We start from the raw sequence: 12777 nt of genomic DNA, 5'->3' as shown, positions 1-12777 counted from the left end.
GAAAGAACAATGGAGATATCTCTCCATCATTGGGGAAAAGTGCATCACCGCCCTGATCAAAACCACTACTAATAAATACGCACTCACCTCCTCCAACTTAAATATATAATTTATTAATTTTTTTCACGAAATTTTTTCAAAATCTGATTACATGTTAGATATGATTATATATATATATATATATATATAAAGTATTTGCATAATATTTAACCTATTTGAACCCAACACAATTATATCCTAGGGCTTGCGAGACTAGCCGGCTTGTACTGTACTAATCAACTGATTAATCTTTTTTTTTTCAATTTGGACCGATTAAGTATTACAATTAAATTCGTTATTATAACTTGAGTTTATTTATAGAGATTATTGAAAAAAAATTGATTATAACAGAAATTATTGCTTCTGTATTTATTAAAATTGATATAGAACCACCTGTAATACTTAGAGTTCAGACGGATATAGGATAATGCTAAAAACTCTTTTAAAGTCTTGTACTAAACTGGAAAACCTGTATATTTAATATTTGTCACGGATTATTATATAAAGCTCAATAGATTTTTTTTTTTTTTGATAACCAAAGTTCAATAGATTTTTGTTGTTGTAAAGGATTAACAAAAACAATTTCAAAACACCAAACCTAATTTTAAAATTTATGTTTCAATATCTGTTTTGAGACAGCTAACAAACCGTATAGTTTGTAAACAACTTATCTTATTATTGTATAAGACAATATACTCGTATTTCGTGTGTGTGTGTGTGTATGTGTGTATATATATCGGAAGATTTGATTATTGAATTACATTTAATAACTAAATAAACTATTATCCAAAAAAGGTGCATTGGAAAAGGTAAATAGGGTTATGAAAACTATGTGCTTATGAGAATTCCGAGGCTATATTGCCTGAGCAATTCTCCTCCAATGAGCTGTCAAACAAATTTCATTATTTTACTTTTTTGTCCATATACATTATACAGATCTAGTTCTGAAGTTGAATCCATACAAACCTCCGGATGAATGTTTGAGATTTTGATTTTATTATTTTTTTAGTTTTTGGAAATTATTATAATCAATTTTATATGGAATTTTGATATTAAAATTTGATTTCATTAAAAAGATTTAATTTTTAAACGATTTTTGTTTGGTCGTTCGGTTTTATAATCGATTCGTTTTTTGGTCATGTTAGAATGAAGTTCCAAAATATCCCCCCTATCTTCATTTTTGTCCTAAACTACTTTTGTCTGATTCGTATTTTCAACCCAAAAGAAGCTTTATTTAGTTTTCATATTTAAATTCTTATCCAAATTTGCTGGTGAACCCTAAATTAGGAAGATGCATATCGAAAGAATAAGAAAATGAATATTGCATTTGAATCAAATCTAATAGTTATTGAAGCTAAATCATCTATCCCGAAACTCAAATCATGTGATATTTGCACTTGGAAGTGTCGGTCCAAATTATTGCATGTATCGTTTTCAATGGGGTTATCAGTGTTGAGAAAAATGTTGGAACAAAAATAAAACGATGATAAGTAAATTACAAGGATATGTACAGTTTGGAAATTGCTTGGTGATTAGGGGTTTAATCTTTATCTCTTGGGGAAAAAAAAGGGACAAAGAAGCGTGGAACGTGTACGACCAAGAGGCCAATCCTACTTGACCCTTGGAAATGAAGAAGAGACTTTCTACTTGTGTTTCTATATATATATATATATACACACATATGTATGTATGTATGTATGTATATTTGATTGAATCAAGCATCAAATTTACGGAAAACACAACGCAAGAAACAAGCATGAATAACTCTTTACACTAAGCGAAGGGCCAATCTTCAATTAATTGTTTGAGCATGTTTTTTGTTCATGATTTCTCATGCTATACACCGAAACATGCGTCCGGATTTTTCTTATATCATATCATATCATATCATATCATATAAAATCAATTAATTAAATTAATATAATGTTTTTGAGAAGAAAGGATTTTTGATACTTTTGATTGAGACTATTGAGTGATCACTGGCCTATATATATATATAGGGTTTTCGTTGTTTACGTCCCAAAATCATAGAGAGGTATCATATCTATAATCTAATAATTGATTGTTAGAATATTTTAGTCCTAATCTTAAGTGCACCGACTCAAAATTGAATCCTTTGATGCGCATAGCTCGCAATTAGTAGAGAAGCTAGCATGCAATTGGTACATACTGATTTATATAATTAATTAATTTTAACATTACGCCTGCATAGAAATATTTCATTTATAAATACAAATTCTAGAGAGAGAAGCTGTCCAAGAATATTATTACAAGATACATACATGAGCGTGACACAAGGCCACGTAAGATTATTGCATCAATTTCGTAATAATTGAAAAGTGGTGTATATTAAAAAAAAAAAAGAAAAGAAAAGAAACCCTAGTCTCCCCCCACTAGGGTTACTTATCACATGAAATGAAATATCCATGCATGGCTCCACACGGCTGAAACGGTGCGTTTCGAGAGTTGTAGATTCGTTTTAGTTCCTTTGGTGCTGGACTAAACGATCTTTTTCCCCCCTTTCGGATTACGGAATTACAAAAATATGTTAAAAGATTATTTTTTGAAATTGATGCAACCTGCCAATTATGAGACGTGGGTCGTTTTCTATTCGCTGTATTCTCTTCTTCCAAACAGCCAATCTGATAGTTAAGCTTTCGTTGTCAAGAAGGTGAAAAGAAAAGGGAGATGGTCTCTGCGTTCACATGAATTTGTTGACTCGTCGTCGTGTTCACGTCCTTTTCCTTTTTGGCCAGAATTATTTCCTCTCTTTAATTCTGATAATTAAAAGTGGACATTCTGATAAAATTTGATGTGATTTTTATAAATGCGAAATAACCAAATCCAAAAATAAGTGAACGGTTGATATGAAGCCCGATTTCTCCGGAAGAATAAATTGTTATCATTGGACGCAAATTTGATTTTTTTGTTCAAAGGTGGAACCCATCTCACAGTCTTTCGCGTCGGACACCCGTTCGACCCCGCGGAATGGATAACGTCTCGGACAGTAAATCTCCCGATCTCTATACAGTTGTCGGTAAACCAGATAGAACATGTAAAACAACCGAAATTAATCGGTTCAAAGAGAAGTTCAGACCTCAAAAAGAATTAAAGGCACAATCTCGTATAGGCCCGACTTGTCATTTTCTAACTGGGATGGGAGACTTCCTCCAAATTTGTACTTTTTCATCTGTTTAATGATTTATGGAAACGGTGTTAAAAAGGTAAAAATGTTGGTTCATGAGATTTGTGTAATACGTATTATTATGGGTATTGTAGAGGAATTAAATATCGTAAAATCCTATGAAAATACGATACACGGATAAGACAACGACGATGCCTATGTACGTATTAGAGGTACTATATAGGATCGAAATAATCCGACGAACAGAAGCGCATGTACGTCCACATGTGCGGCCTTGGAGTGGTCCACATGTGCGGCTTTGGAGTGGTCCACGTCAACGTCAGTGACACGTGGACGGACGGCAGTGGCGCGTGGACGAGGAGTTCCTGGAGCTTCTCGTCATGTGCCACGTGGCTTTTGTTGGGATTTTTAGAGCAAATGAATGGGAATTTAGAATCTCTCAAAAGGATTCATACTTCACGTGTATTACAAGTATGGTGGAGGAGTTAAATGCTTGTAAAAGACGTGCCATGAATTGGTTTTATGTTAAGGATTCGTCGGAAGAGTTTACGTTCGGTTTTGAACGTTTTGAGTGATCTCAGAAAAAATGGGAGGGCAGCTCGGAAATATGAGCTGGCAGCATGTTTTTTCTGAGGAATAAAGCTCATAAATAAATGGGCGGTAGCTCGAAAAAACGGGAGGACAGCCCGTTTTTTTCTGAACAGTTCGGGAACAAACGGGCGGGTAGTTCGGAAAAACAGGCGGACAACCCGTTTTTTCTGAGCAGTTCGGAAATAACGAAAAATCGCGACCGTTCGGGAAAACTTCCGATTTCTTCACACCTTTCGACATTTGGAGTGTTTATAAACACCCTTAGACATTCTAACACGAGAGAGAACAGATCTAATTCGTTTTTTGAGAGATTTGAGAGCACTTTTGTGATTGTTCTTGCAAGACACTCACAAAAGCCTTTTGTTCATCTTCTTCTTCCGATTTCTTGTGTTTGTGTTCTTAGTAGAGCAAACTAAGATCATTTCTCTCTTCATTGTATCTCAAAAACGTATTCCGGGAAGTCCTTTGCTCGTATAGGACGGAATAACATTTTTAGGAAAGTGTATCACGCCTTGAAAAGTTATCCGGTTCCCGATTTACTTTTCTTGTTCATCTTTTTATATCCCAGATTTTCTAACAGCTTTTCCCGGTGGCGAAGTAAACTAAGGGGATGAAAGAACTTCAAGGCAGGCTCGCAGTTTCTGTTCTTGTTGATGGTACCGGACCGGACCTAATAACATTCGGCACTAAATTGGTATAATTTTTTGTATAATCGAGTAAATCGTTTTCAAACTAAACTCGATAGATACCAAATTCGATAAGAACCGAACCAAAAGTTGAATTATCCGATCTTATTCACGAATCTATATGTGAATATCAAGTTTAAATTCTTTTCGCCGGACTGATACTAAACCAAATCAAGTCGATTAACATTCGACCCTAGTTTGATACAATTTATCGAACCAAAACAAAATTGACAAATACCGAACCGAAATCGGAAACAACCATTATTGTGAAAGAAATCGGTGAACCCAAGACCGTGCCGAGGATTCGTACAAGTGCTTGCCCGATTCAGACGATCATGAAGTTGACAAATGAAAATCTCCCTTAGAACAAAGCTGTATTGTTGAAGAACTATGTTAAACTGTTGTTCTTGACGAGGATTTGGGTAAATGTTTTTGTATCTAATAAGCAAATTATTATATACATACAAATTTATGAACATATGTATAGTTTCTAAAGTTCTGTTATCTTTATTTATTTAGTATTTTTTTTTTGTAAAAAAAAGGTACGAAAAATTAAAAATCTTAAATTTGTATGTATTTGCTAAGAAATTCTATCAATGTTTTTTTTTCTGTAGAAATTTGATTGATACCTAACTATGTCTCTGTCTCCCATGCTGAATTTTGTTTGATTCAATCAGTCGTTGTTACTTGCATTAAAAAACTTTATTTTTTTAAATCATTTTTTTGGCTATACTATAGTGGATTTCAAAGGAAAAGATAATAAGCCTTTAATTTTATTAATTAATTGAACTTACACTAAATATACAAATGAATTTTCATCTTTAATCATATTTGTAGATATCGAAGTCGTTTTATTTGCATTATCATCTTCTTGTGACGGTGCATTTGTATGATATTGCCACATCTATTTATAATATATCCCTTCAACGTCTTGGGGACTTTGAATAAATTTAATTCTAACGAATCTGGGTTGAACAATTTTTTTTTTTGCATCAATATATAATTATAATAAAACTGATTGTAATATTTTAACAATATTTTAACAATTAAAATTAATGATTAATCACTTAAGAAAACTAAAACTTGAACAATTGTAGGGGGAAAAAAATGTATGTCACTGAATTTTTCAATGTCTTTAAACATACGAGGATCAGACAGAACTAAGCTTACATACAAACCCACACATGGAAGGAGGAAAGTGAGACAGTTTCTTTCTCCACAATGCAATCAATGTAATGGGAGGACAAGACATCAGACCACAAGATTATGATTGTAAACCATTAGAGAAGGGAGATGCGATTTCACACAAAATTTGTTCCCAAAAAATGTAATGCACAGATGCCCGGGATCGAGAGAAAGGGTTACCCGATTGAATCGAGAGAAATCCCGAGCTTTTCGCTACACAGCAATAGGAGGATCCTGCACTCAACCCCACAGTGAGAGTGTTATGTGTTTTTCCAAGCATCTATGGAAAGTCGTTCCATTGAATTTTCTTGAAGATTACAAGAGCAGGCATTTGAAATCAAGAGCAATACACATTTGGGTAAAAACATCTTGCGTCATGCCACTGAAAATTGTGTATGAACAGATCTTACAGAGCCTTACAACAAGAAACTGCAGAAATAAATTGATTCATGCATCACTCTCTCTGTGTGTACCGAATTCATTAATTCATCCCTCTAGTCCCTAAATTAACTTCCTACATGAAGGGTCATGTTCTTATACAGACACAACATAACCCTTATTCTTGTTCACTATCAAAGGACCAAACTACTACAAATTCTTGTCCATGTGTTCCCTCACATTACGACTAATGTTAAAACACGGCTCGGTATTTCTGATTTTTTCATATATATGATCAACACAATTATGAGGTAAACATCGGTGTTTTCTACACTGTGATTGGATTCGATTATTAGACTGAATAATATGATGGACCAGGCAACGATAAAATTGGAAGCGGTGGCTCACCTTGGAGGTCAAGTTTGAGATGGCCATATTGAACTTCTCTCTGGTTTTTGATCCGGCGACCTGACCTACTCTCGCTACTTTGCTGAAAGCACCGCTGAACCAGGCAGCTCCTGCAGTCACGTACCTGTGCAGGTGCAGGTGAAGATGCCAAAAAAATCAGAATTCATCAAGCGCATATATAGTGTATATATATATATATATTTCAGAGGTAATAATTTCATGCCTGCTTGATTTGACTGCAGAACCGGTGTCATTTAATTTCTTCTCTGCTGCAAATATCGCAGCCATGGTTTTATCGGAGACGTGAAGCCTTTGATCAACAGATTTTACTTTCTCATTAACAGCTGAAATCCCGACCGTCAATTTCTCTGTAAGTCGAACTCTCTTGTCAAAGGACATGACTTTAGCCGAAGCACTGGCTGTTAATCTGTGTTTTTCATCGAAAGCCTTTGCTTTATTCATTGCATCTTGCCCGAGTGCCGAACCTTTGGCCAAAACAGTTGCAACCACATCTTGTGCTTTGCTGACATATGCTCTGCCGTTGCCGTCAACGGAAGTCTTCGCCTGTCAAGAGTGCTTATTCAGTAAAACGAAGGTGCTTTGGAAGTCGTCCCACATAAGAGCTGCCACTTTTTTTTTTCTTCTGGTGGACATTACCGTAAAAGAAACAATTTATAAAATGATCAATCGGTTTTACTTTTCGACGATCGCAGTCAGTTAACTCGAGGCTTTTAAAACTCTAATTTAAATTTCGTAGGAAATGGAAACCCAAGCAATCGGTTGTACATATTGAATCCAAGCAATGAGGCAATGAACGTCGCTTGCCATGCAATAAGAAATAAATAAATTTGGATGGTACGGATCCCTTTATTTCATCAAGCCATTGATGAATGAAAGAGAACTGGAATGTTATTCGTTACCTCGCTTGTCTCTGTGCTACTCTCTGGAGGAGCCATGGAAACTGCATTCTCCACCATTCTTACCTCCTTCATGGACAAAATTTAAAAAAATATATAAGTAGATTCCTAAAGCACACGCAAAGGATTTTGATTTGGTCTACCACCAACCTGCATTTCCCGATTCGGGGTATAGTTTTCAGCTGGAGTTATTGTAACTATACGGTCTACTATCGTCGCTCCCTGCGTAAACAAGTTAAACTTCTGTAAGCATTCAGAGCGCTGCGAAATATTACAGCATAGATCATTCCAGTAAATGATAACTTCACAAGAGGAAAATACCCATGCCATTAAACTTGCTGGAATTTAACTTCTGTAGCACAATATTTTAAGCCATAGCCAGACATATATGTATGTATGTAAGTATGTATGTATGTATGTATGTATGTATGTATGTATGTATGTATGTAAGTATGTATGTATGTATGTATGTATGTATGTATGTATGTATGTATGTATGTATGTAAGTATGTATGTATGTATGTATGTATGTATGTATGCATGTATGCATGTATGTATGCATGTATGCATGTATGTATGTATGTATGTATGTATGCATGTATGTATGTATGGATGTATGTATGTATGTATGTATGTATTTACTTCTCAAGAACTCACAAACAAGTTAATACTTGTTCAAGAATTCAAAAACAACTATTCATTAGGTCATGTATCCAGGAGATTAAAATCTTACACAACCTCTTATGTATCACAGAATTTAAGTAAGATACATTTCCAGTGTCGATCTCTTCATCAATCACTCAAACTTAACCAAAACCAGCTTCACCCAATTCACAAAAAGCAACCATAATCTTCTTGTTCTCCCATGTCCCAATCTACTGAACCGAAATCTGGGAAATCAATATCTCAGTTTCAATGTCTACTCCAGTTCAATGTAGCCAATCCCCTGAACCAAGTTGCCTCCAGGAACATTACAAGTCCTGAGTCTATGATCAACTATAACCAGGTTGAAAGAAGAAAAGAATGCTTGAATTAAGGATATTGAACAAAAGAAGGCAATGAAGTAACAATCACATACCGATAATAATAACGCGATTTCAAGTGCTTTAGGATCTCTAAACGTAACATAGGCGATTCTGGACCCCCCAGCTTCTCTGCAACCAGAATCCCAACATCATAAACACTTGGATTATGCTAAAATCTCGACCACATCTGATCGTTTCAGCGAATACCCACAACAATTCAGCTCATCGAAATAGCGAGAACTCCAACAACACATCAAAGCCGTGAAAATTACAACGAAACAAAGGGAAGAAACACGTACCCGTGGATCTCAATGTGCTCGATGTCTCCCGAAAAGGAGAAAAACTCGTGAATCTCTCTCTCGGTTGCTAGATCTGAAATGCTCTTTACTTGAACAGTTCTCGTCTGCCAATAATTACAACAAAAAAAAAGAAGAAGAAGAGGTTTCGGTTACCAAAATCTCTTAGCTCAACAAAAAATTGAATTGCAGACATGAAATTCGTTGTCTTTTTTACTTGGGTATGAAGCATAGTGAAGCTCACCTGCATTGTAGAAGAAGCTTATGCTCAAATGCAGAGCAAGCGAGAGCCAGCGAGAGAGAGAGAAGAGGAGACCAAAAGAAGAAAAGGATTTTGATTTGAACAGGCAATGTCTCTCTCCGTCCAGCTTTACATGATTATCCCTGGGATTTTATATTTTTCTTTTCTTTATTTATACTATATTACCTATTTTACCCCTGGATTTTATTTCACTTTCCCGATACTAACCTTCCTTTAAATTAATGTTAAATGGCCTTTTTTTTTATATATATTCTAGTCAACAAATAGTATACACTTTTTGAGTGGCTCAAGTTATAATATAGCTCTAATCATTCATTTTTAATATAAAAAAACACGTTATTAAATCATTATTTCAATCTTTATTATGTAGCGCATACGTTTATTGCGTTTACATGATTTATTCTAAGGATAAGATAAATATTTTGTGGAATCCATATATGGAGGGCAAAGATGTGAAACAGAACCAGAGAAAGGGTAAAATAGTAGTTTTAAAGAGCTCCTCGGTCACTGGTGATTCTTTTGCGTCGGTTAATCGTCCATAGTCGTTGACCAACGGCGAGTCGGCTATATGCTGACGTGGACCTGTACGGTGATTTATTTTATTTTATCTTTTTTTTTTGTCTCGCGGAACATGCCCAGTCAAACTATTGTTTATTTTTTTTCTCTCTCTTTTCATCGCAATAAAAGAATTGTGATTTTGTTGATACACGCGTGTCCTATTCGTGATATATATATATATATATATATATATAAGCTATTACATAAAATTAAAATTTCTTGTATCATTGCAACAATGTAAGTTATTAACATTATGACAGAAGAAGTTATGCATAGGAATTGTGGTTGACCGATATTTCTTGTACGGGGAAGTTGAATGATTAAGAATATCTTCTATCACAAGGCATTGTAATTGTTAGCAACGTTTACAACATTCAATTCATTGGAAAAAAATAAAAGAAACTCCCCAATAATAAAATGATGTAAGAGTTAACAATACCTTAAAAGGATCATTAATTCAGTTTACTAACCCTTTTATGATTGATTGCATATATAAATACCACTCCTATTTCAATTTTCATATCAAGAAAGACAAAAGCATATCATATTATAGAAAATTGATCGAATCCAAACACATTTGGAGAAGATGACAAAACTCAACATCAAGATCGTTGTCGCCTTAGCCGTTGTATCTGTGGTATATGCATCTCTACCCATCTTTGCTATTGAAGAAGGAGAACCGAAACAACTGTGGGATGAATGTCTCACCAAAATGTCTCCAAAGTGTACGTTGGATATAGTCGAAGAGATTTTCTGGAATGGAACTGTTTCCGATGTTTGTTGTCGCGAGCTTGTCCTAGAGGGAAAGGTTTGCCATGACACTCTAATCAAATACATGGCAGATAGACCAAGTTTCATCGCCCGTGAACCCGAGTATTTGGCAAAGAAGGATGCGCTATGGACTCGTTGTGTGTCGATCAAAACAACCGTTTGATAGAAATCTATTTCAAAAATAAAAATGTGATTTCGACTAAACAAATTGTGTTTTTTTTCCTCTTCAAGTTTCTCAACACATCTATCTATATAATTCTCTGATTATTGTTTTATAAAATGAACTCATCGTTTGAAATCAAACTTCCTAAATCTCATATATATTGTCCGAAACCGTAGTTTTAACTTTTGTCCACATAATCTAGATCAAGATAACGTCTTTTAGATTGTACAAATGAAGCGATCACTTGTTTGAAGGTAAAGTTGACAACGGGATCCAACAAAAACAAATCCGACCAACTTAATTCAACTCTTAAAGTCGACCCCATACTAACTCTTATGTTGTCCGACACAAACTTGATAGGAATTACATACTTTATTTCTACAAGAATACGAAAGGTATAAAGCATAATCGGATTTACATTGAGTGATAGATTATCCTTAAATATTTGCGTTAGCACAAAAAGCTATTGAAATAGTTAGCAACTCCTCTTCTTGCTCTTGCTCCCCCAGTTCAAGGATCATAGTATCAGTTAAGCACCTTAAATAAACCGACCTTAGATCAGTTGGTAGAACGGATGATGGTAGTCGAATTGGAGATCAATTATTATCTCGCTAGTTCAAATCCGACAGTTCGGATACATATAACATTATTGTTGAGAAAAAAAAAATGACACAAAAATGTTCTTTGATCAATACAATTTTCAGAAAGGGTTTAAAAAAAATAAACTTATAACTAATTATTACTTTAGATAGGAAACTAATTATACATATTTCAATAAGATTTCGTGAAGAGGACATCGGACTTACCATCGTTCATTGGGACAGAGAAGATGCCGGCACGGACGGGGCATGCGATAGGAACTCATGGAAGGACACGGACGAAACTCGAGCTATGGACCAAGACGGGGGACGTTGGACACATTATTCATATAAGATATAGTTGACGTATATGTGGAATATCTTTCAAGAACAAAATAGATATGATCTTTGTTTCTCTCATTTTTTATTTAATATTTGTTATAAGATTGAAAAAAATAATGAAACCTAACGATTTTTTCTATGAGATAAATAGGGCGTAGAAAACTATCCATTGACCTTAATTTTTTTTTAATAACGTACTTATCTATCAAGAAATCAAATTTTCTTATAGATGGTTGTCCCATTTATTTGAGAATACGCATCAAACTTGTTCAAAATTGTGAGCATTAATAAGTCATTTTCCATACATTTATGATTAGCTAAACACATGGCGCCATCAAACCGGTTTATGATCAATTAATCTACCCGGTTAGGCATGATAATTACCAACGTTTTACAGATTCAATCCATGCGAACAAAAAATAAAAGAAACTCCCCAATAATAAATGCTATAAGAGTTAAGAGTACCTTATCATTTAATTCAGTTTACTAACGCTTTATAATTGCTTGTATATAAATACCACTCCTACTTCAATTCTCATATCAAGAAAAACAAAAGCATAGCATATTAGAAAACTAATCAAATCCAAACACATTCGGAGAAGATGACAAAACTCAATATCAAGATCGTTGTCGCCTTAGCCGTTGTAGCTATGGTATATGCATCTCTACCTGTATTTGCTATTGAGGAAGGGGAACCGAAGCAGTTATGGGACGAATGTCTCACCAAAATGTCTCCAAAGTGTACGTTGGATATAGTCGAAGAGATTTTCTGGAACGGAGCCGTCTCCGATGCTTGTTGCCGCGAACTTGTCCTAGAGGGGAAGGTCTGCCATGATACTCTTATCAAATACATGGCAGACAGACCAAATTTCATCGCCCGTGAACCCGAATATTTGGCAAAGAAAGATGTTCTATGGGCTCGTTGTGTGTCGGTCAAAACAACCGTTTGATAGAAATATATTTCGAAAATAAAAATGTAATTTCGACTGAACAAATTGAGTTTTTTTCTTCTTCAAGTTGCACAACATATCAAACTCTATAACCATCTACTTAATTGTTGTTTTTATTTTTTAATAATATGAAAACATCGTTTACTTATGGATGATGATGAGATCTGGCGCATGCATGGCCCGGTGGCTTGCGTGAACAGTGCTTTAAGAAAACTAGTTTGTTGCATTTCGTGTGGCTCTTGTAGAACAGACGAATCCGTTAATTGTTACAAAGTGCGTTTTGGGTCCATGCAAGTATGCGTTTCCTACCAATTGTTCGTAAAATAGTCAAACTATATTTCGTTAAGGTTTCAGAATCCGAATAATATTTACAAAGTTCAAATTTAAAAAAGGGAAAATCCAAAAAAAAAACACTGAACTTGACAAAAAAAACTAAAGTTTTTATTTTATCAAATAAACATTAAACTTTTTAAGTTTGACAAA

The 12777-nt window shown here is 34.6% G+C and overlaps 2 protein-coding genes across 2 annotated transcripts; one reads left to right on the top strand and one right to left on the bottom strand.

Moving 5' to 3' along the window:
- Positions 1–5552: 5552 nt before the first annotated feature.
- LOC104821468 (binding partner of ACD11 1) lies at positions 5553–9027 on the bottom strand. Its single transcript, XM_010552372.1, has 8 exons — positions 8915–9027; positions 8674–8777; positions 8428–8503; positions 7500–7571; positions 7353–7418; positions 6656–6996; positions 6433–6556; positions 5553–5880 (listed from the first exon to the last, which is right to left on the bottom strand). The coding sequence occupies exons 1-8, from the start codon at positions 8918–8920 to the stop codon at positions 5860–5862; spliced, it is 810 nt and encodes a 269-aa protein (XP_010550674.1). The 5' UTR covers positions 8921–9027; the 3' UTR covers positions 5553–5859.
- Positions 9028–10076: 1049 nt separating this feature from the next.
- On the top strand, positions 10077–10424 carry LOC104825422. The gene has a single exon (XM_010557750.1). The coding sequence runs from the start codon at positions 10077–10079 to the stop codon at positions 10422–10424; it is 348 nt and encodes a 115-aa protein (XP_010556052.1).
- The last annotated feature ends 2353 nt before the right edge of the window (positions 10425–12777 follow it).

Source organism: Tarenaya hassleriana, unplaced genomic scaffold (assembly GCF_000463585.1).
Source record: "Tarenaya hassleriana unplaced genomic scaffold, ASM46358v1 Cleome1, whole genome shotgun sequence".
NCBI lineage: Eukaryota > Viridiplantae > Streptophyta > Magnoliopsida > Brassicales > Cleomaceae > Tarenaya > Tarenaya hassleriana.
The sequence above is the reverse complement of the archived record's forward strand: the minus strand, read 5'-3'. Positions and strand labels throughout refer to the sequence as shown.